The 24,676-nt window shown below is 38.1% G+C and overlaps 1 protein-coding gene across 1 annotated transcript; it reads left to right on the plus strand.

Annotated features, from left to right (window-relative positions):
- Window positions 1-344: 344 nt before the first annotated feature.
- LOC139742386 (uncharacterized) lies at window positions 345-24,192 on the plus strand. The gene is made up of 4 exons (XM_071652963.1): window positions 345-532; window positions 2,488-2,670; window positions 4,764-4,940; window positions 23,901-24,192. The coding sequence occupies exons 1-4, from the start codon at window positions 428-430 to the stop codon at window positions 24,081-24,083; spliced, it is 648 nt and encodes a 215-aa protein (XP_071509064.1). The 5' UTR covers window positions 345-427; the 3' UTR covers window positions 24,084-24,192.
- The last annotated feature ends 484 nt before the right edge of the window (window positions 24,193-24,676 follow it).

Below are 24,676 nucleotides of genomic sequence, written 5' to 3' on the forward strand. Positions count from 1 at the left end.
AGAGTGAAGGATAAGAATTATGAAAATGTATGTAACTCAATTTTAACAAAAGTGTGTGTTATCACTATATTGCACCGACCCCTTCACTTGTATTCGATGTAAACCGTCGTTTTACTAGTCTTGTTGTGGAAAATATGACTGGGGCAAACCAAAGCTCTGCCTTGCACAATAAGTTAATTTCATGGGGAGAGAAATCAAACTGTTTCAGGAAATTGTCAAACCAGTCGAGCGTGCTCGCTAAATTCCCATTGTGTCTTGGGTCGGGACGCCATAATGCACGTTCTGCATCGTACCTGCATGTATAATGGCTCATGACAGTACCCTGATTATCGTTGTTCAAACTATCAATGTTCCTTCTCATTAGCGATCGTTACATATTGACCGTTTAAACTGCGGAAGAACTCTATTACTTGACTTGGCGGAGGGAATGTGCTCCAGCCGTGTGCTGCGCGAAGTCGAAATGGACTTGTTCAAGTCAAGATTTCAAACAGATTTCTACAGGATCATAGCAGACAAGGCTTCGACCTGTCAGGTAAGATCTTCAACAACAGCTACAAAACATGCATAATATGTGTGTTTGCTATGAATTTGTTATGCGAACGTGCATCATAAAACCAACAAGAATAAGAAAAAAAGGGGTGGGGAAGGGAGTCAGTCAAGACAATTTGGAGTTTTGATAATGCTAAGCATAAGAATATATCAAATAAATAATGTCAAGGATCTAATGACATATTCTGCTCTGCAAAAGCGGCTGATGTACTTGATTATAGACAGTAAATGAAAAGATGTGTTTTGCGCCGTGATTTAAAGACCGCTTCAGTTGGGGATTCCCTGACTTCTAATGGTTTGTCATGCGATATTTGGGAGCTGCACAGACAGATGGTTGGTCTCTTTATGATACTTTTGTTTTACGTCTTGGAATTTGTGAGAGAAGAGTGTCCTTAAAACTGTGCAGGTTATGGATGTTTGTATGATATTTGCACTAAAGATTGAGATTTTGTTACTCGGAGCGTGACCAACAAGTGACTTATATAATATACAATCAACGAAATCTTTAAAAAAATATTCGTTGACGAATCGAAAACCATGCAGTGTCAGTCTTTCAGAAGACAAGTGATCCTTAAGAACCTGAATTTGCTTCAGATAACCTTGCGCAGAAATGTTGGACTCACCGCAAGGATAATACTACTGCTTTAAAAGTTGGTATTATTCTTTCATAGAATCAAGAGTTCGTTTAGTGTGATTATCCTTTCGTTGTTGATTTGTTTCTTCTTTTTTTTCCCTTTTTTTTGGTATTGGTTTCGGTCAAATTCATCGCACAGAAGGCATGGTTTGACAAAGAATAAGTGCTTAGAATATAATATAAATTGTACTTCAGAACCTATTCTCACAGTTTAAACCTTTCCAGAGTAGATTAGGTTAAAATAGTCAATATCGCATTGAGTTATATGCAGCTGCTATATCATTTTAACACATACAGTCTACTCTTTTACAATTTGCCCTTTACTCAAAATCCTTGTCTGGAGACGTTTTGTTGTTTTTGTGATGCACGGTAACATTTTGCAAACATTTTTCATTAATGTAGGAGTTTAACATTCCCTACCTTGAATAACATCTCTTGGGAATTTCGGGGTCGTTGAATCAAGGGTCAAGGTCAAAGGCCTGGCTAAAGGTTCTGAAACTATGCTAATTAATGCTGATTTTGCACTATTTTCTCGATACCTTATTAGATGCATACATTTGGTTACCGTCTGTAACTCTGTGTGCAAGACGGTATAAAACCCCGTTTGCCCCATTATTCTAAAACTATACGAGGGCATACAATGGGGAAAACGTTTTTTTTTTTTTTTTTTTTTTTTCAGAGACATGCAAAGTTTTACAAATTTTTGTTACAAATGCCATACACCCTGTAAAGCTGTAAAGAAAATGTTGAGATCGATATGATGTAAATTCAATGACAAATCTTTGATTATTTTTTAACCATATGACAATGGCTACTATTATTACCCAGCCATGATTTTCGCACACGCAAAAATCAAGCTCAAGTGATCATTCTTAGTATTGCCGTACACAGAGGATACGGTACCTGATACTAGATATTCATAAAAGGTTGTAGTTTAAGGGGACACAGAACACGGTTCAACGGTCAAACGAAAACGCCATTTTTTGGATACGTTCATTTCTTATAATAATTAGCCATATAAATGAAATTTCAGGTGAAGGAATGTTTTCAAAAAACACCACATTTTTGTAACTCTGTAAATCTTTCGAACGCCTCACTTTCCTTCTTTTTTTTTTCTAGTTGTTTCTTGTGCCAGCCATGTGAAACTCAACTGTCGTCTCACATTGTGATAGTGTATTGTAGACCTATAGAGGAATCATGCAAACTGACAGAAAGACATACAAGTCGCCATTGCGACATTAATTTAAAGTTTTCTCATACGCTTAATTTGTCAGATAATTTTGTTGGTGCTTTTTTTTGTACAGATACAAAATCTGGCACTGACCATTAGCTACTGGAATGACAACCTTCAAAATCAGTCCCCAATGGGAAAAGACTTGGCACGTTGGGTTTCTACTTTGCCGCATCTTTTAAACCTCAATGTAAAATGCCACACCGTTCCCGATGGTTTCTTCTTAATCGCAGCTGATTCGGCGCAATCCTGCCAGGTATGTCACAATTACTATGCTCATATATTTCTAAGAAAATGCATATATTTTTTTTTTCATAAAGATTCATTTCTCTCATTGATAAACACCACCACACTATACAACGAATCCTCACTTGTTACAAAGTGTCCAAGCAGTGTTTTTCCTTTTATAGCACAACAAAGTCGATATGTAGATATGTATTAATTGATTTGGTTTCAGCACTGGTTTCATCAAATAATTAGTATGTGTGCTTTTGAATTTGTGTGCGCGCGGACGTTTTAAGGGAATAATGGTCAAGGGTATTAAGTGGTCATCGTAATGTCCGGAAAAATATAGAAGGGTTTCGAGATGACGACTACATAACTGCTATGAGATTAAACACAAGCACTAAATGCATATACAGATTTGCATGCGAATACGCTGCTTTGCCAACTCACAACAAAAGAAAAACTGTATAATGATTTTGTTTTGATAAAGTACCATTAAAAAAAGATCCATAGAAGAGGGTGTTTCACCAGATGTCACATGTAAAGGCCTACACAGGTTGTCAAAAAAAAACTATGCTCTTTAGATATGGCTGACAAATACACAAGAAATATAATGATACTGGGTAAAATGTTTATATGTATGGATAGCTTATTGACTTAGCATTTATATGACACCAAAAAACTAAAAATAGATAATGTTTGAATGAGTACTAGTCATTTTTGTTAAGGGAATGAAAATGAGGCTGCGCAGGAATTAGTCTTTTAGATTTGCACCTTTTTGCAACTGTGACTTGAATAAAAAAAAAAAAAACTTCGAACCACATTTCAGTAATTTTCAGCTACTGGCTAATAATTATTCAGGTTAACCATTGACCTAAAGAATACATAGCTGACGTCTTTGACATCCTCTTTTTTTTTTGACAATCCATAATTGAATATCCAATGTTACATAACCCAACCTGGGTATTGAGTAAATCAATGAGATATTCAATTTTGGATGGAGGTTTTTATTCAAAGTCAGTGATGTTTAAAAAACAATCTATAACAGTGTGTAAAAATGTGTCACTTTATCATGATACATTAAGACTAAATAAAGAGCTGCAGGCTGTTACTCAGCCCTCATTCATCTTGGAGTCTTGGACTGACAACCAAAGATAAAGAGGCCTCATTTCACACCCCGGCAGCGTTCTTTTTTGGTAACAGAAATTTTGGTGTCATATGAAAGATGAAACATGCATATTGTAACTATTCTTACAATGAAATCTTTTCCCACAGATTTCAATTGACCTTTCCGTCAGAATAGCATATTCTTTTTTTATATTCAGTAGGCATTTTAAAAGTGTATAGTTGGTGGGAAAAAAGTGTGATATCATGAAATGAAAGAAGGACAAAAGAGGTGAAGTAATGCTGAAGCTTTTTGAAGCATACACTATTCTTCAGATAAAGGGGAGCAGCGCTCATGTTCGAATTTGTTTTAAACTGCGTTGCCATATTAAAAGCATATTTCATCTTTGTGCGTTCCCGTTTTCGTCGTTGATGGGACCAAAGCTGCTATGCCTCATGTTGTCATGAGCACTCAGCCGCTATACTAGCATTAGTGCTACAATCCACACGCCTTGGGTTTACAGTTAAGACAAGATTTAGACGCATACTGTACAACATGCAAAAACGCAGCGGCGCACGGAGAAAAATATCCTGAAATCACAATACTTGCCAATGACGTGACTATTTTATAGTGGACCTGGGTTTTACCCGAAAACACACATACACACACACACACACACACACACACGCACACAAACAAAAACACACACACACACACACAATAATAAATTGGATTGAAGTGCACGTTTCATAAAGATTATATTGGTCGAACAGTAACATGCATTCCCGGCTAATCCTACAATTTTGTCATTTAAGTTCTTATTCCAAGCATTCAGTATCGGGCATTCCAATCCGTTTTTTTTTTCTGAAACAGCAATGATAAAGAAGACGAAAAAAAAAACCCCACACACACACACAATTAGGGAAAAAATCTTTTGCAAACATTTCTCATTAATGTTTTAATTTCGTGTTTCTTTTTTGTTTGTTTGAAGGGTTATTGTTTTCACTTATTTTCTTCAGGTCTGCGATTTTTCGATCGTGGTTGAGTCGGGTCGGATTTCACAGTCAGAGGCTACAGCAGCAGCCAAGTTTCTGTGCCTTATGCCACATCTCAGACGTGCCCGTATCACATGCGAAGACCTACCCAAGACATTCTTCACCACAATTGCTCTACAAACCACAACATGTAAAGAACAGGTGAGATGTTTCGATTGGTTCACCAGTATGGAAAGATGGGGACATTCTGCATTTGTTCTGAATAACATCAATCTGTGTGATGTAAATAAGAGTTTGTACAGAAGCAGACCCAATCAGTGAGGCACACTCCTGTTTTTCAGGGTATATCCAGAATCTTGCTTTCCCTGGATTTCATGAGGAGGCGGGGCTTAAGACCGTGTCACACCTTTCTGGGCATGTTACGTTGGCTTGTCGCGAGGAGGGATTTTCTAGCGCCCAGGTGTTTTCTTCAGGCGGACAAGAATGTTTGCGAGTTCGAACGTGTTTTTTACCTGCTATACCAGCTCTATTTACCTTCCACTTAGGTGTATTCCGTGTGACCCGTATAAGAGCTTTGTAACCGATCCGTTTTCTGTTATACGAGGTACTTACAGGTAGTGAGAATTAACTGTGTTGGAGTTGCCTGCGAGGTGCTGTTGTGAAAGGTATCCTGCAGGTGTTCTGTACATCTACGAGCGAACCGCCACTACTCATTCGGAACAAGTTTCCAGCTTCCTCAAGAGTTTTTAATATCTTACCTGGGAAAGTTTAGCGGTTGAATTGCGGGGAAACCAATTGAGTATATGAATATAAGAACGACTCAAGTCAATGGAAGACCATTTCGAGTAAACTAAAAAAAAAAAACTTCATATCTTTTTTGTTTGTCCAATAATATTCTATTTAACTGTGATGGGATGGCAACATTGTATATACAAATTAGAACATTTATACTATTATGACAATTAACATTATCATTAATTGTGGAGAGGCCATTTTGTGTGATGGACTTGGGTCGTTCTTTGATTCATATACATGATATTCTGCTATAGAGATGAGAGAAGGACGAGAGAGGGCGCTATAATATGAATGTAAGAATGACCCAAGTCCTTCATTCTTACATTCATTTAAGATTTAACTCATTTATTTCAGGCACTTCTGGGCGTAATTAGGATTTATCATTTATACACAAGATGAGTCCGTGCATAAGCTACAATTTCCCATGTCAAACTGAATTTGGCCAAAAATTGGACTTGGGTCGTTCTTATATTCATATACTCAATTTGCTACCCGGAGCTATCCGCAGTTGGTCCGCACTTGACAATACCTATTGCGCATCTCGGCTGTAGTTGCCCGGAGATGCACATGCAAGTCCGATATAACCGCAGCCAAGTTTTGAGCATGACTATTTTTTTTTCCGGGTTAGTCGCGGGGATGACCAGAGATATCAACGTAAAACGCCAAAAGGCAGTACCTCGCAGGCAACTCCCACGCAGACCTGGACTTCACTATCCCCGTAGGCAGCCAGGATAATAACACTCTGTGAGACTTCTGCCATTTCTCCAGAGGAATTCCTTTACTGAGTTGTCTGCCCCACGCGGCTGGCTCGCAGGTCACACAGAATGCCCGCGGGTGGAACTTAAGTAGAACTCGTCTAGCAAGTAAAGCACATGCAAAACCAAATCCTTTTCCGCCCTCAGAAAGTGTAAAAAATGCTGGAAAATCCGAAGAAATACGGCAGAAAGGTGTATCTAAAGATAAACTATGCAAAAGGACGCTTTGTCCCCTACCCTGTACAACACACTACACGTAGCTCATGTGGCTTATGCCCAATATTCTTTGTGCAACCAAAGATTCATAAACTGGACATTCCACTTCGACCTATCGTCTCGATCAGGGAGTTCTCCCACATACACCATAACTCAACACTTGGCTTCTGTCTTGCAGCCTCTTGTTGGCCAAACTGTACACCATATGAAGAAATCCAAACAATTCATCGACCAAGTCCGTCAGGATACAGTCTCTAATAGTGATGTCCTCCTCATCTTTGATGTTGAGTCACTATTCATGAGTGTGCCTGTTGAAGAAGCGTGCGCTACCATCCTCAAGAGGCTTGACTCTGATCGAAACCTACCAGATAGGACCAAACTGTCTCCAACAGAGAACTATGACTTGCTTGGGATGTGTCTCAATTTCACCTCTTTCAGATAGAGAGAAACATTCTACCAGCAGACAGAAAGAGCAGAAATGGGGTCCCCACTGTCCCCTAGTTTGCAGGCACAAACCCTTGTTGGTCGTTTAGGAGTCTGCATGCGCCAAGACTAATACACGCACCACTACACTGCAGCCTCTCCTTGGGAGAAGCTTCAACACAGGGCCTATGGGACAGTGCCAAAGTGGTGCATGTAGTAGTCTTGGCGCAGACTCCTTTACGACCAACAAGGGTTTGTGCCTGCAAACTAACTGTCCCCTATTGTTGGATATCTGTTCATGGAAAACTTTGAAGAGACAACACTAAAGACAGCGACACTCTGACCGAAAGTGTGGATTAGATATGCGGATGTCACCTTTGTGGTCTGGCAACATGGTGCCGAGGAAATCATCAACTTCCTTCAGCACCTAAACTGCAACGCCCATCCATCAGGTTCACCATGGAAATGGAGAACCAAGGGCCTATCTCCTTTCTGGACACCAAGATCACGAGGATGGCACAGGGATCCCTTTCCCATCATGTTTATCGCAAACCTACTCACACGGACTGATATCTGAACTACCGTTCATATCACCATCCTTCCGTGTTGAGATCCCTCAACAAGACCTTGGTTAACCGAGCCTACCAGGTCAGCAACCAAGCCCACCTACCCGGGGAACTCAAGCACATCAAGCAGGTATCGAAACATAACAGCAACCACCAACACAATATTTCCACAGAGCTGCCACTTATGAGGAACGTTAGTGTTACTCAAAAGAAATCGAGAGTGATCCTACCATACATGGGAGCAGCCTCTCACAAGATCCAGGTGATTCTGAGAGAAGTCGACGTTGAAGTTCGTCACAGTTCTTCAACTAAACTTCAATCTCTCTTCACCACACACAAGGACAGACGACACTTCAAGAACCTTCCTGGAGTCTACCGCATTCCTTGTGAATGTGGTAAGGCTACATCGGAGAGACAAGCCGATTCTTTGCCACCCGGAACATCAGGCCCATGGCCGTCGGGACGAACGGGACAAGTCTGCTATAATCCACCATGCCCACACCTGTGAACTAAGGATCCTGTGGGATGAAACCAGCACGCAAATTCCCAACTGGTATCAACGACGAGTCAGAGAAGCTCTGAAAAATCAGGGTGCATAATACTGTCCCCCAGGATAATGGCCTCCACCTGAGCAAGTGGCTAACTGTACTTGACAATCAGGCTAATTACCCATTAGTCCCCAAACACAGTAGTGGCCCTAAGACCAGGCGTCCACTAGGGCGCGGACAAGACGCGGACAAGCCCCGGAATGCAAATTTGGTATTCCGCACTCCTTCGGGAACCTGTCCTCGCGTTCCTGAACGTGTCCGCTCACTGTCCTAAACATGTCCGGGCGTTTCCGCACCTTTGGGAGAGAGAAAAATTTCCGCGTCCAAATTTTGATCGAGACCAAAATTTGGACGCGGAAATGAACTTCCTGACACCTTCGGCGACTTGTCCTGACGATGTCATGAGGATGTCCCGCTTGTCCGGAACCATTCCGCTCCTTCCGCACACGCTCCGGAAAGAATCCCGCGGTGTGGGGAAGCTTCCCGAATGAAAGCGGAAGACACCAGGAATGTTTTAGGACAGCGCGGAGCCGATGCGGATCTATATATGCAAGTGTCCGGAACCGATGCGGACATTTTGTGATCCAGACATGAAAATGTCGACACTTTCCGCGAGCGTCATGCCAATGAAACGCAAAATGAGCAAGAAGGGAGGCGAGGCCTCATGCAAATATCCCCATCACAGGCACACCTTTCGTCTAGCGATGAAGAACAGGTAAATCTAAGGAATTTCCGGTCCAAGAAGGCAAAGAAGAAGGTAGTAGAGACTGTGCCAAAAGCAACCAGAAAAAGTGAAATCAGCCCCCTAACTTCCTAATAAGTTTGTTTTGATTTGATCTTTTCAGAAATTATTTTTCATCTGAGTGACTTTCCTGGTTCCTATTACTTACTATAGTACATTTTCCTTTATGTTGTTTTCGTATTTTATTTGCAAACAAACTAGGTTGTCCCATGTGACAGCCCAGCTGAAAAATCACAAAAGTAGGTGGAAGTACACTCAGAAAAAAAAGCATATAATTTTTGGCTAAATGTTAATGCATTATATAAACATGAACAAGTTTTTATTCATGCGTAAATGCTTTCTAATGATGCAACATATTAGAACAAAAGACAAATTCATCACAATAAAAAGCATGAATTCAATTGCAAAGATATACCTGCAGTGGTCTCATGACAATGTAATGTCTTTGAAGTCCAAAATAACAATGAAAGCTAAAGATGATGGAGGAAAATGAAGAATTTTCTGTCACTTCAAAATTCAAGTGAAATGAGAGAAAAAGCAATAAATCATGAACTCGAAAAAGTGTTAAATTTCTGTCTTTCTTTTGTTTTGTTTTTTGCTGAGTGTATATATTTAAGTACACATTAAGCATCACAAATCATTTCAGAAATATTCTTTACCTGAATGATTTTCGTAGTTGTTATTACCTAATAATTTTTTCTTGTCTTCTTGTCTTAGTTGCAAATAAACTCGATTGTCCAATTTGACAGCCCAGCTGAACCCCCCCCCCCCAAAAAAAAAGTAAATTAAAGTAGGTTAGAAATATTTCCCCATGTTTACACTTCATTGACAATAGGCTAGTAAGCTCTAAGCATGAAAAAAAAAATTCTCAGACTTGAAAATGTTCAAAAGTGATCAAAATAAGAGAGGGTTAGAGATGCACAAGGGTAAAAATGAGAGAAAGAAAAACAAATTTAATGATTAGGATCATTTTAGCATGCTCTACAGAAGTATCAGACAAAACATGTATATACTTCGCGATGGATAAAGCACAGGTCTAAAAAAAGGGAATATATATATATATATATATACATATATTATATATTATATATATATATATATATATATATATATATATATATATATAAGTAACAAACTGCAACAAAGTTCATGCTGTATTCACCAACGGTTTATTTCTTGTGAAGAAATAAATCGTTGGTGAATACAGCATGAACTTTGTTGCAGTTTTGTTACTTATCTTTTTATCTTGCCCACACGTGGACTACCTTATCAACATGATTATATAATATATATATATATATGTATATACATTTACATTTTATGTATATTATATATATATATATTATATATATATATTATATATATATATATATATATATATTATATATATATATATATATTATATATATATATATATATATATATATATATGGTTCAAAAAGTTTGCGAATATCATCCATGTGACTGTAGGCAGAGAAAAAAAATTGTTCTCCCAGATGAGACCAAAAAAAAAAAAAAAAATGAGTCGTCAGCCAACATGCAGACAATCCTATTCTTCGACTTTTGGTGGTCACATTTATCAAATAATATTGACAAATCATATCAATATAATATCAGCCGCTACTGCGGAAGCACAACAAGGAGCATCAATGACGGCTAGCAGTCAAATGAGGAAAAGTCAAAGTCAGCGCCAAATTTATACCTTTCCATTTTCCTGGTATTGTCCGCAGTTTGTCCGCATGCCTAACTTGTGTTGTCCGGAAGGCATCCTGATTGTCCGCGTTCATTCCTGGTGTGATCCTAGATGTTTCCGCGCTGCCCGGCTACGATTAGCATATTTCGAGGTATTTCGCGCTCTTCCGGAGTGATTCCTGGGAATGTCCGCAGTCAGTCCGCGGACAGTCCTAGGAATGTCCCAGGACAAGCCGATTCACAAAGTTATTCCGCGTCTGTCGCGGACAGGATGCCGAAATAACAAAATTTGCTTCCGCAACCCTTCCGGAGCTTGTCCGCCCTAATTGATACTTACAACTAAGACCAGGCGTCCACTAGGGCGCGGACAAGACGCGGACAAGTCCCGGAATGCAAATTTGGTATTCCGCACTCCTTCGGGAACCTGTCCGCACGTTCCTGAACGTGTCCGCTCACTGTCCTAAACATGTCCGGGCGTTTCCGCACCTTCGGGAGAGAGAAAAATTTCCGCGCCCAAATTTTGATCGAGACCAAAATTTGGACGCGGAAATGAACTTCCTGACACCTTCGGCGACTTGTCCTGACGATGTCCTGACGATGTCCCGCTTGTCCGGAACCCTTCCGCTCCTTCCGCACACGCTCCGGAAAGAATCCCGCGGTGTGGGGAAGCTTCGCGAATGAAAGCGGAAGACACCAGGAATGGTTTAGGACAGCGCGGAGCCGATGCGGATCTATATATGCAAGTGTCCGGAACCGATGCGGAAATGTTGTGATGCAGACACGAAAATGTCGACACTTTCCGCGAGCGTCATGCCAATGAAACGCAAAATGAGCAAGAAGGGAGGCGAGGCCCCCATGCAAATATCCCCATCACAGTCACACCTTTCGTCTAGCGATGAAGAACAGGTAAATCTAAGGAATTTCCGGTCCCAGAAGGCGAAGAAGAAGGTAGTATAGACTGTGCCAAAAGTAACCAGGAAGAAGTGAAATCAGCCCCTAACTTCCTAGTAAGTTTGTATTGATTTGATCTAAACAGAAATTATTTTTCATCTGAGTGACTTTCCTGGTTCCTATTACTTACTATGGTACATTTTCCTTTATATTGTTTTCGTATTTTATTTGCAAACAAACTAGGTTGTCCCATGTGACAGCCCAACTGAAAAATCACAAAAGTAGGTGGAAGTACACTCAGAAAAAAAAAAACATAGAATTGTTGGCTAAATGTTAATGTATTATATAAACATGAACAAGTTGTTGTTCATACGTAAATGCTTTCTAATGATACAACATATTAGAACAAAAGACAAATTCATCACACTAAAAAGCATGAATTCAATTGCAAAGATATACCTGTGGTCTCATTACAATGTAATATCTTTGAAGCCCCAAATAACAATGAAAGCTAAAGATGATGGAGAACAATGAAGAATTTTCTGTCACTTCAAAATTCAAGTGAAATGAGAGAAAAAGCAATAAATCATGAACTCGAAAAAGCGTTAAATTTCTGTCTTTCTTTTTTTTCTTTTTCTTTTTTTTTGCTGAGTGTATATATTTAAGTACACATTAAGCATCACAAATCATTTCAGAAGTATTCTTTACCTGAATGATTTTCGTAGTTGTTATTACCTAATATTTTTTTCTTCTCTTTTTGTTTTAGTTGCAAATAAACTCGATTGTCCAATTTGACAGCCTAGCTGAACCATCCCCCATGAAAAAAGGAAATCAAAGTATAGGTTAAAGATATTTCCCCATTTTTACACTTCATTGACAATAGGCTAGTAAGCTCTAAGCATGAAAAAAAAATCTCGGACTTGAAAATGTTCAAAAGTGATCAAAATAAGAGAGGGTTAGAGATGCACAAGGGTAAAAATGAGAGAAAGAAAAGCAAATTTAATGATTAGGATCATTTTGGCATGTTCTACAGAAGTATCAGACAAAACATGTATATACTTCACGATGGATAAAGCACAGGTCTAAAAAAGGGGAATAAAGAATATATATATATATATATATATATATATATATATATAAGTAACAAAACTGCAACAAAGTTCATGCTATATTCACCAACGGTTTATTTCTTGTGAAGAAAATCAACCGTTGGTGATTACAGCATGAACTTTGTTGCAGTTTTGTTACTTATCTTTTTATCTTGCCAACACGTGGACTGCCTTATCAACATGATCCATATATATATATATATGTATACATTTACATTTATATGTATATTATATATATATATACTGTATATATATATATATATATATATATATATATATGGTTCAAAAAGTTTGCGAATATCATCCATGTGACTGTAGGCAGAGAAAAAAATTGTTCTCCCAGATGAGGCAAATTAAAAAGAAAAAAGAATGAGTCGTCAGCCGACATGCAGACAATCCTCTTCTTCGACTTTTGGTGGTCACATTTATCAAATAATATTGACCAATCATCTCAATATAATATCAGCAGCTACTGCGGAAGCACAACAAGGAGCATCAATGACGGCTAGCAGTCAAATGAGGAAAAGTCAAAGTCAGCGCCAAATTTATACCTTTCCATTTTCCTGGTATTGTCCGCAGTTTGTCCGCATGCCTAACTTGTGTTGTCCTGGTGTAATCCTAGATGTTTCCGCGCTGCCCGGCTACGATTAGCATATTCCGAGGTATTTCGCGCTCTTCTGGAGTGATTCCTACGAATGTCCGCAGTCAGTCCGCGGACAGTCCGCGGACAGTCCGCGGACAGTCCTAGGAATGTCCCAGGACAAGCCGATTCACAAAGTTATTCCGCGTATGTCGCGGACAGGATGCCGAAATAACAAAATTTGCTTCCGCAACCCTTCCGGGGCTTGTCCGCGCCCAAGTGGACGTCCGCCTTAAAAGACAGCCATCACAATGTGTGCAGCCAACCGTGACTACCTCCCCCCCCCCCCCCCACATACACACACACGAAGTGAGTGTGCACTCAACCTTGATCTGCCTACCTACAGTGACCCATTCAGCCAATCAAAGACTTTCCCACCAGGAATCCTTTTATCCTTCCTGAGGATATTCAATCCGGATTTTCCTCTCACTTTCTCATCCCCTTCAAAAAGGCAAGAACATGCTTGCCGAAACGTCAGGATTGGGTAGACCCTTTTCAGGGCCCCTCACTGACATTAGAAAGTACACGTTGTGCGTCGTGAAACCTTCTACCATCCATTTTTTTTTTTTTTTTACGGAATTATAACTCAGTTTTTTGGCCCACTTGAGAGAGCATGAGAAAAGTACACAAGACACCCAAAAGTAATTCTGTCAGATTACAGCCGATTTCATTGTGTTTATTCAGTAATTGACGTAACAAAAAAAGAACACACTTTTCCTTTGCTTGCAGTATAAATCATTGTCTAGAGATAGGCCTACCACTAGTTTTTTTTCTTGTTTTTTATAGAAAATTTACTAAAAAATAGATTTTGATTTGAGCACATTGCAAAAATCAAAAACAATTAAGCACAACATAGGTACCACTGAGCTTGTCGAGAGTCATAGCATGCAATGCATCATCTCATGATATAAGTAAAAGGAACAGAAAACCAAACATGGACGAAATAGGTCCTAAATTCTGAAGATTGCTGTAATGTTCTTGTAGAACATACTGCCTTTAGACAATGTAAAAGAGCAATACGGAACAGGCACCGTGCTATTTTGCCATGAATGACGTAGGATCTCTTACGTGTTTTAGTTGTGACTCTCTTTCACACGTTACCTACATTTTGCGCCCTATTCAACTCTTGAGCGTTTTTTTTTTAATGTTTACTAACATATCTTAGTATCTACCTGTTTCTCAACTGCTGGTGGAGGCAGATGTCTTGGAGTCATCCCACGAGACCGACACCCACGAGTCATACGGTCCACGAGACCGACATCAAATTAATATAGGTCCATGATTCATACGGCCCATGAGTTATACGGCTCACGAGTCATACAGCCGAGCCCATAAATTCGACACTACGCACAAAAGGCTCACGAGAACGACACCAATTAAATAAAAAAAAAAAAAAACACCTTGAGAAAGACAGTGCACAATAAAGGCTCACAAGACCGGCAGTACTCAAAAGTGGCCTGCGAAACAGAAACTATGATAGGCCCACGAGACCGACACTAGTCAAAGAAGGCTCATGAGCCCAACATTAGGCAAATAAAGCCCACGACACCCACACAAGGCAAAGAAGCATCATGAGACCGACAGGATAAACAGGTCCATCTACACGCCAATTACAAATTTCATGTACAGGGTGTTCCATGAAGAGGAAAATTACATACTGACGAGTGCAATTTCTTCACGGTATCGAGTGGCAGACTGTAACTTATTGAATAGCAACATCCGCGACATCAAGAACGATTTCTACACATGTGGCTTTAAGGGGACAGTTCTGTCATGCTGGGAGGATCGACATTGTTACCATTTTTTAAATAAAATTGTTCTCTTCATTGGACCCCCCCCCCCAAAAAAAAAAAGATGCCATTTTGTTATTTTTAATTAGCTTTCTCAATTCGTAGCTAGACGGTGGACAGCTATTTCCGCCCTTTTCTTTTTCACTTATTTTCTCTGTAAAATTTACAGATAAAATTACAAATTGAACTCTAATGAGTTGAATGATACATTATATTCAATGTAATGCATATCTTTCAACTGGTGAAAACATTCTGTATCGTAGCGATTCACCTCGATTTGTGGCGTTTGTCAAATCATTCTCGAAAAAACATGTAATACTTCATGAAATAGAATAGCTGTTTTCATAAATGCATGTTCTTTTTCAATATCCAGAACGCTAAATCAATGGAACGTTCTGGATATCATGGACGATTACATTTTTTTTAATGTATGTTTATACGAAATCAACAACTTTGCAGATGACTACTCCCCCTCCATATGATGTTAAGCAGGTGTATACATTGACTATTTTATAAAATATATTCTTGTAAGTTTCACTTCACAGCTGGGTACTTTTCTAGTTGATTCGGCATGTGTTTTGAGGAAAGGGAATCCAGGGTGTTTTGGCAATTTCTAAACCAATAAATGAAAGGTCTTTGGACACTTTTAATGAATTTTGATTATGTTTTCACAAACGCTCACACAAACACAATAGTTCTTGAACGTTTTAGGGGGTAAGGGGGGGGGGGGCAACTGACGGGGTAATACCCTTGAAAATCTCCTTTTCCATCTCTCGTATCGTATTATTCTATATGCCATCATCCGGACACCCTATACAATTAATTGGTCTTAAGGTGGTGCTGTTCATCCTGTCGATCTAGGGGGCCTTCTTTTCCTAGTGTCGGTCTAGTGAGGCACTTTTGCCGAATGCCGCTATTGTGAGCTTTGTTTGCGTAGTGTCGGTCTTGTGAGCCTTTTGTTCATAGAGTCGTACTCATGCACTGTATAACTCATGGGCTTATTTCATTTGATGTCGAACTCGTTTGGTTTATTTAGTTAGTGTCGAACTCGTGGCTGTATGGGTTGTATGACTTGCAGGCTGTATGACTTTTGAGCTCTCTGACACGTGGGAGTTGATCATTATCGTGACGTGCACCCGCGCATATCCCCTAGACCTTCGAGCGTCTGCCCGATAGCCTGTGACATTTGTAATGCCTATAACATCATTGTGCAGCGGGTAGTGCATAATTATTCAAATTGATGAAATTTTTACTCGAGTTGTTTTAATTGCAGTTGATTTGTTGCAAGAAAATCACCCGACATAGGAATTTAATACATCTCATAAGTTTGAGTAATTACGCAGAACAAAAAATTTTAACGATACTTCTTTTAATTATTTTCTGCACTCTTTTGTATACATTCTGATTCTACCTGTCATGCAACGGATTAGCTTTTGGAAAACCAAAGACTTATATTTTAATAATCTATAATGCAATTTTTTCTTGATTACGAAATTTACTGACTAAAGATCTTGGACGTTATGGTTATATCATAGTGTATGTGATAAATATATTGATATGATTGCCGGAATTTTATTGCGATTAGATCCAGCACGGGATATGGTCCGTGACAACCAAATCCACGCCTACCGCATTATCCATGTGAGAGATATTTGTTATGATTCTCAATATTCATCAAACCCACCTGCAATTAAAGTTTTCTTTTTTGTTGTTGTTGTTGATAAATACCCTTATGATATAATGATAGTAAGTTAAATCCTTTTGTTGAGATATAGTTTTTTTTTTCTGATTAATTGACATCAGCCGAATGCTATATTTTTCTCCACTCACGCAGTGGACAGGCTGCACAGTGTATTATAATACAATTGGCGTGACAATAGGCCCTACATAATTCTGTTAACCTGCATTTCCTTCGAATTTGGCGTGTGCCTTGCGCTTTAGAGTTGCCCTTGGCAACCGTGTACCTGCCCTATGTAGTAACTGTTGGCGGTCCCAGCGTGTGGATCTTGTTGTTGTTGTTGATATATACCCTTTACGATAACGACAATAAGTTAATAAAATGTGTTTGGGTGTTTTTCTTTTTCTCTCTCACTCTCTCCTGGTCGAAATATTTTTCTGATTAATTGGCATACCAATTCAGAACTCAATCAGCTGATGTTTTAAATATCTAGGTATGCTCCCAAATTACTCAACCTTTTAGCAGTCAACGTACACAAGCTAAATTTCATTATCATTATTGAAACACGCTTAAGCATCTTATACAGGTTGTATAGTTATCCAGGGTGAATTGTTCAGTTTGTTCTTCTTGTTCAGGGTGGCATCTGCCAACGGGTGCCGACAGTATCAGCCGAGTATTGTATTCTTCTCCACTCACGCAGTGGACCGGCTGCACAGTTTGATACAATTTATTACAACATACTATGTCAATTTGTAACTTGTTCGAATTTGGTGTGTGCTTTGTTCGCTATAGAGTTGCTCTTGGCAACCGTGTATTTGCCCTACATGTTCTTTTTGTCCAGGATGGCATCTGCCAACGGGTGCCATCAGAACTGACAGTATCAGCCGAGTATTGTATTCTTCTCCACTCACGCAGTGGACCGGCTGCACAGTTTAATACAGTTTATTACAATATATTATGTCAACTTGTAACTTGCTCGAATTTGGTGTGTGCCTTGTTCGCTACAGAGTTGCCCTTGGCAACCATGTATTTGCCCTATATAATATACTGGCCGTCGGCGGTCCCAGCGTGTTTGTCCTTTTGGGGCATAGGGACGGGTGATCTTTTGCGCTGCAGTTATGGGAGAGGAGGAATCCGTATAGAATTAATGATAAAAACGGTTATTTTTTTTTCATTTCTTGTAAAATTGATTCTTCGGGTAAGGATTTCCTTCCTAGAGTTGCCCTTGGGAACCTAGTATTTGCTCGATATACTGGCGGTTGGCGGTCCCTATAAGACTTGAGATGTCTTCTCTTCTGTCATAACACAATACGTATTACATACATGTGTTCCCTCTATTGATCGGATATAGAACAATTACCGGAGTTTTATTATAACTTATTTTGAATATTAGTATTCATGCTTATGACAAACTGTTCTCTTTATGTTTGTGCCTACTTAGATCGTATTAATGTTATGTATAGGACGATCCTATTTTCCTTTGTAGACAACGTTATATTAAGAGACAACGATAAAATGTGTAACTGCAATATTGCAACAATCTCCACAGTCAAATTGTTCTATACTGCCCTCTACAGGTGCCCTCGTGGACTCAAGCAACGGACAACACGCTCACCCTTTAATACGCAATTCTATAGACACAGCATTCAATTCAATTAATGATGATGACTTTTTTGATTTGGCAGGACCTTCTTTTGAACAAAACGAATCAAATATCAATCAAAATGACAATTTTTTTGATAATTATGTTTCTGACAGTTTTAATTCATCGCCGCAAGAATTAGACTATGATTTTGACACAGAGAACCAATTGCAAAGTCCGTCTTCTGAATATCTTACTCAATCCCAATTTACCAATGTTGTCAAGGAATATGATAGTACTACTTTTTCTCTTTTACATTTTAATATCAGAAGTATTAATAAGCATTTTGAAGAATTGAGGTTATTTTTAAATAGTCCCATCATGCATAATATCTCGGCGGTAGGTTTAACCGAAACCTGGCTCTCTCATGACTCCAGTCTTCCCTTCGCTCTCGACGGGTACGATTTAGTGGTTAATAACAGACAAAATAGGGTAGGTGGAGGCGTTGCCATATATGTTAAACAAAATTATGATTATGTAGTCCGCGATGAGTTCACCAGTATGACTGATTTTTTTGAGTCTTTATTTATTGAAATCACAGTTCCAGGCAGCAAAAATATAATCATAGGTGTAGTATATAGATTACCAAATGCGAATACTAAATCATTTTTAGATTATTTTTCGGATCTGGTTAAAAACCCACTTTTTATCAACAAAAATTGTTTTATAATGGGTGATTTTAATATAGATTTGCTAAAACAGAATAATATGTCGCAAGATTTTTTGGAAATATTTTTGTCTGCCTCTTTTTTACCTTTAATATCTAAACCCACACGTATAGTTAATGAATCTGTTTCTTTAATTGATAACATTTTTTGTAACATTCTTCCTCCTCCTGATTCTTTTGTAGTACTCTCAGATATCACCGATCATTTCCCCATCTCGACTGGTTTTTCTTTAAATGGAGCAGTTAATAATAAAAACAACAATATATTTAAACGAAGAATTACTCATGAAAGTATAGCCAGGCTAGGTGCTAGCTTAGACACCGCAGACTGGTCCTGTATCTTTGATACAGATGATGTTAATTTGTCTTATGAATATTTTATGAAGATTTTTATCCAACATTTGGACATTTGTATTCCAAAACGTAGAGAAAAATCAGCTAATTACAAAAAAATACCCAGGCTCCCATGGATTTCAAAATCGCTCCTGCGTTCAATAAATAGAAAGAATAATTTATATTACAGATTTAAAATGAAACGTACTGAGCAATCAAAGTTGAAATACACTAGTTACAAAAATACTTTGACGAAAATTATACGAATAGAAAAGAAAAAATATTATACTAATCAGTTACAATTTTACAGGCATGATATGCAAAATACATGGAAAGTTTTAAAGCAAGCCATGAATATATCAAATGTTAAGTCAAATATTACAAAAATTAGATTTGATGGTGAAATTCTTGAAGATTCTCAACAAATTTGTGATGTTTTGAATAACCATTTTTCTTCAATTGGGGAAAGCCTGGCAAGTAATATTCCTCCCTCCACAAAACATTTTTCCGAATTTTTGGGTCCCCCAAATTCTAGTTCAATATTTTTTAATCCAACATACACTCAGGAGATAATTAATATTGTCTCTGATTTCAGTTCCAAAAAAAGTGCTGGACACGATGACATCAGCAATTTTCTTTTAAAGGGGGTAATATCGTCAATTGTGGATCCCTTAGCTCATATATTTAATCTATCCCTTTTTAATGGCACCTTCCCCGAAAGTATGAAAATAGCAAAAGTCATCCCCTTGTTTAAAAAAGGTGACAAATTAGATGTAAATAATTACCGACCAATTTCTTTGTTAAGTGCATTGTCAAAAATTCTTGAAAAAATTATTTATAAAAGAACTATTAATTTCTTTAAATTTAATCATATATTTACGAATTCTCAATTTGGATTTAGGGAGAAACATAGCACCACACATGCATTATTGAGTTTTATAGAAAAAGTGGCACATGCTATCGATAAATCTTCTCATTTGATAGGTTTGTTCCTGGACTTCTCCAAGGCCTTCGACACCATCAATCATGATATTTTACTTAACAAATTACACCATTATGGAGTGCGTGGGAAGGCCTTGGAGTGGTTCAGGAGCTACCTCATGAACAGGAAACAATATGTTTCTTTAAATGGTTGTAATTCACAAATATTAAATATCAAATGTGGGGTGCCACAGGGAAGTTTATTAGGTCCACTGTTGTTTACTGTTTACATAAATGATTTTTGTAGATCATCAGATGTTCTTTCTTTTATTCTTTTTGCAGACGACTCAAATCTATTTTTTTCACACAATAATCTTTTTACCCTTGTTAATACAATAAATTTAGAATTAGAAAATGTTGCCCAGTGGATAAAAGCAAATAAGCTATCTCTTAACCTTCAAAAAACAAAATATATGCTCTTTAGTAATTCTACTGAGGCATTACCTGTTGATATTGTTTTAGATGGTACTCCACTCGAAAATGTCTCCCATATAAAATTTCTTGGAGTAACAGTTGACAATAAGCTGTCCTGGAAATTTCATATTGACAGTATATGTAAAATTATTTCACGTAATATTGGTATAATTAATAAGCTTAAGTTTTGTTTTCCTTTGTCGTCCCTGCTCGTATTATATTCATCCTTAATATTGCCACATTTAAGTTACTGTATTCTCGCGTGGGGAAATACATATAAAACATTCTTAGATAAATTACTTTTATTGCAAAAGAAATCACTCCGTGTTATATGTCATACTGCATTTTTGTCCCATACTGACCCACTATTTTATGAGCATAAAATATTGAAAATTAATGATTTGTATTTGTTTAATCTAGGACAATTTATGTATAATTATAATAAAAATAATCTCCCAAATATATTTGAAACAATGTTTCAAAGAAATCAATCCATTCATAATTATCCAACACGGCGATCAAATGATTTCCATTTGCCATTTCTGAGAACTTTGTTGGCTCAAAACACATTTATTTACGACGGGCCAAAGTACTGGAATTCACTTCCCAGTAACATTACTACTGCTCAATCTCTGAATTCCTTTAAGAATAAATTAAAACCATTTTTATTGAAACTTTACAACATCCAACAGAGTTAGTTTCCCTTTATCATCTCAGTCAAGTCATCATTTTTTTTTTTACATAAGTCCTCCTATTAAACTATGTCCCTCTCTGTGTTCTAAATATAACGATGTGGTTTTTTTTCTCCTGCATTCTTACCAACATAACTACGTATAAAAAAATGTTTTGCATTACATTCAATCCAGCTTGTATTTTATCACTTATTTTACATTATGAAATCCAGATTGCTTGCGTCCACGATGGCACATGCTGTAGTTCCCTCTTTTTTCTCCCTTTTTTTCCTCTCTTTTTTTCCTCTTCTTTTTCCTTTCCTTTTCTCTCTTTTTCCTCTTCCCAATCATTTTGATGTCAGTTGACATCGGTTCGTTTATTGTGTTTTATATTGATGTTTTGTGTATTTTTCTGAGGGTCCCATATCGTACAAGCTTTGCTTCTTAGTGGGACCCTCCACTTCCATCCTCATCCTTAGTTGACTTGTATTATACGCTTTACGTATTTAACAAAGATGTAATCACATCTACTTTTCACTTTCATAATTTTCTTATGTACCTTTTCAAGTTTTGTTCTGTATCACAAATATCCCGTGTATACGCAATGTACATAAAGTTCTTTGTTCATTTTGATGGAGGTGAAAATAAAGTTGAAAGTTGAAAAAGTTGAAAGTTGACGTAATTTTTCCTCTGCAATATCTAAAATAATTCACCGAAATAACAATGTTTTTAAGTGTCACTCGAATTAAAGACTCTTCTAAATGCTCCATTTCACCAAACTCCACCATAACTTTTGGTTAACTTTACACTTTTCATTATAATATAATACAGTTCGCCAGGTTTGTTTTCTCCTTAATATCTCCAAACTATAAATACAATTACTTTCTTTTCTCCCTTTTCATTTCTTACTTCCCTCCCCATCCCCCAATTTTTAAATCCCTGGTCGTGTTTTGTTGTTTTTTTTTCTGTCTTTAGCTCACGTTTTTAATATATGTGTGTGTATGTGTAATGTGTGCTCCTTCAGTTAAACATAAAAGAGGTTTGTAATAAATCATAAAGCCCAAATGCCGTTATCCGTTTCAAGCAAACTTCTTATCGAAAACGTTTTGGTCCACTTGTATTCCGTTATAGATAAATCATAATTATGTACGTATACTTTATGCGTCTTTATCTATTTCTTATGAATACCATTGCTTATCATGTTGCATTTTTGTTTTGTCACACTGATTTTCGTCCTACGAGTGCAGAAATAAAAGAAACTGAAACTGAAACTTTCAAGCTGTGTTTTGCATTTCGGTCTTCACATACAACGGTGTGTGAATCTTTGCAAGAATTAAGGCCCTGTCACATTGTTCCGGGCAAGCTACGCGGACTTGTGGCGAGGAGGTAATTTCCAGCACGTAGACGATTTTCAGCGGGCGAACAAGAATGTTTGCAATTTTCATCCATGCCTTGTCATACCGTATGTGGGGGAGTTTTGCGGCTAGACTTGCGGGGAAACAAATTTACTCCCCGAGGCTCTTCGCAGTTGGTCCGCACCTGACAGTATCTACTCTCTAAAAAAAATCGAGTGAAAATTTTCACTCTGAAAAGAGTGAATACAAAAAAGAGTGAATTTCGAGTGAAATTGGAGTGAATTTTGAGTGAAAATGCTCATTTTCACTCATTTTGGAGTGACGTCAGGGATCACTCCAAAATCTTCGAGTGATCCCTGACGTCACTCCAAAATGAGTGAAAATGAGCATTTTCACTCAAACTTCACTCCAATTTCACTCGAAATTCACTCTTTTTTGTATTCACTCTTTCTAGAGTGAAAATTTTCACTCGATTTTTTTTAGAGAGTAGCGCGTATCTCGCCTGTAGTTGCCCGGAGGTGCTCACGCAAGTCCGATTTAACCGCAGCCAAGTTTTGAGCATGACCAAAACTTTTTTCCTTGTGAGCCGCGGGAATGCCCGGAGAGGTCCACGCGAAACGCCAGTAGGAGGCCCTTAGCGGCAGCACTTCCCAGGCAACTCCCTCGCAGGTACTTGGCAGTCCTGTATGCAGCCAAGATAATGCAATTCTGTGGGATTTCAGCCATTCAATCGGAGGAATTCCTTCACTGAGTTGTCAGCCCCCACACGACTGGTACAAAGGTCACACAGTATACTCGCAAGTATAATTTAAGTAGAACGCGTCCAGCAAGTAAGACACATGCGCTGACTCGCTCAAATCCTTTTCCGCCCTCAGGAATATCCGGTATGCTAGAAAATCCCTACACGTAACAAGCCCGAGTAGCTTTCCCGGAAAGGTGTGACAGCGCGTAAACATGGTTGTGGGTGAAAAAAAAAAATATGCATGCGCACCTCCGGGCGACTACGGTTGAGATACGTGCTAGGTACTGTCATGTGCGGATCATCTACGGGGACCTCCGGGTAGTCAAAATTGTTCTTTGCAAGTCGCACACAAGGCTTGCCCGGAAAGGTGTGACACGGCCTTTAAGGAGCAATATTGTTTTATAGTTGAAGATGCACAAAATGTACGTACCGATATCTATCAACAATAAAAGCATGATTTTCGGGTCTGACAAAGACTTATTTTGTATTTTGTATTTTCTTTGTTTTTCAGGATGACTTCAAAAACAACGCTGATGGTACACTCATCCCACAATTCGACCTTACTACAACGCACAATCACTCAACTGTAACTGTCACCAAGGCTGTTGTAGATCACAATACTGACTTCAAAATTCCCTCGGAAAGCCGTCGCGCATATCTTTACAAAGCTGTTAGACTGGATGACGATGAATAAAGATGCGTTGAATGCTCACCAGCTAAAAATGCCAGAAAAACAGGAAAAATATCCCTTGGCTTTTTAAAAGCATGATTATATAAAAAATATGATGCGTCTGGATAAAGCAAACTGTAAGAAAAAATAAACAAACAAAAAAACATGATGTAATATGATGTTGTTTCACTGAAAATGTATTGTGTCTTGCACAATTTTATGTATTATACTGGACATAATGTACATTTTTTTTTTTTAGATTGATTGATATCCGCGATATAGATTAAAGGGTGTGTACAGTTCTGGTCGAGGTGAAGATTTAGCTTTTAACGTTTTGTGAGATATTCAGAAACCGCTCTATGAGATTTCAAAGAGCACGCAGTTATATGGGGTATCAAAAGCTTATTCGATGAAAATCGGTTTTGAAATGGCTGAGATATCCAAAAACAAGGTGAAACAAAGAGATACTAATAAAGTTGGGGCATGTCGCTTTTTATTATTAGCTCTTTTTTGGATATCTCAGCCATTTGAAAACCAATTTTCATCAAATAAACGTCGAATCCTTCTTAAAATTACATGTTCTTTCATATTTCATAAAAGGCATTTCATTATCTCAC

The sequence above is a fragment of the Diadema antillarum genome, unplaced genomic scaffold (assembly GCF_040938485.1).
Source record: "Diadema antillarum isolate AM-2024a unplaced genomic scaffold, OU_Dant_1.0 seq00000998_RagTag, whole genome shotgun sequence".
NCBI classification, from domain to species: Eukaryota; Metazoa; Echinodermata; class Echinoidea; order Diadematoida; family Diadematidae; genus Diadema; species Diadema antillarum.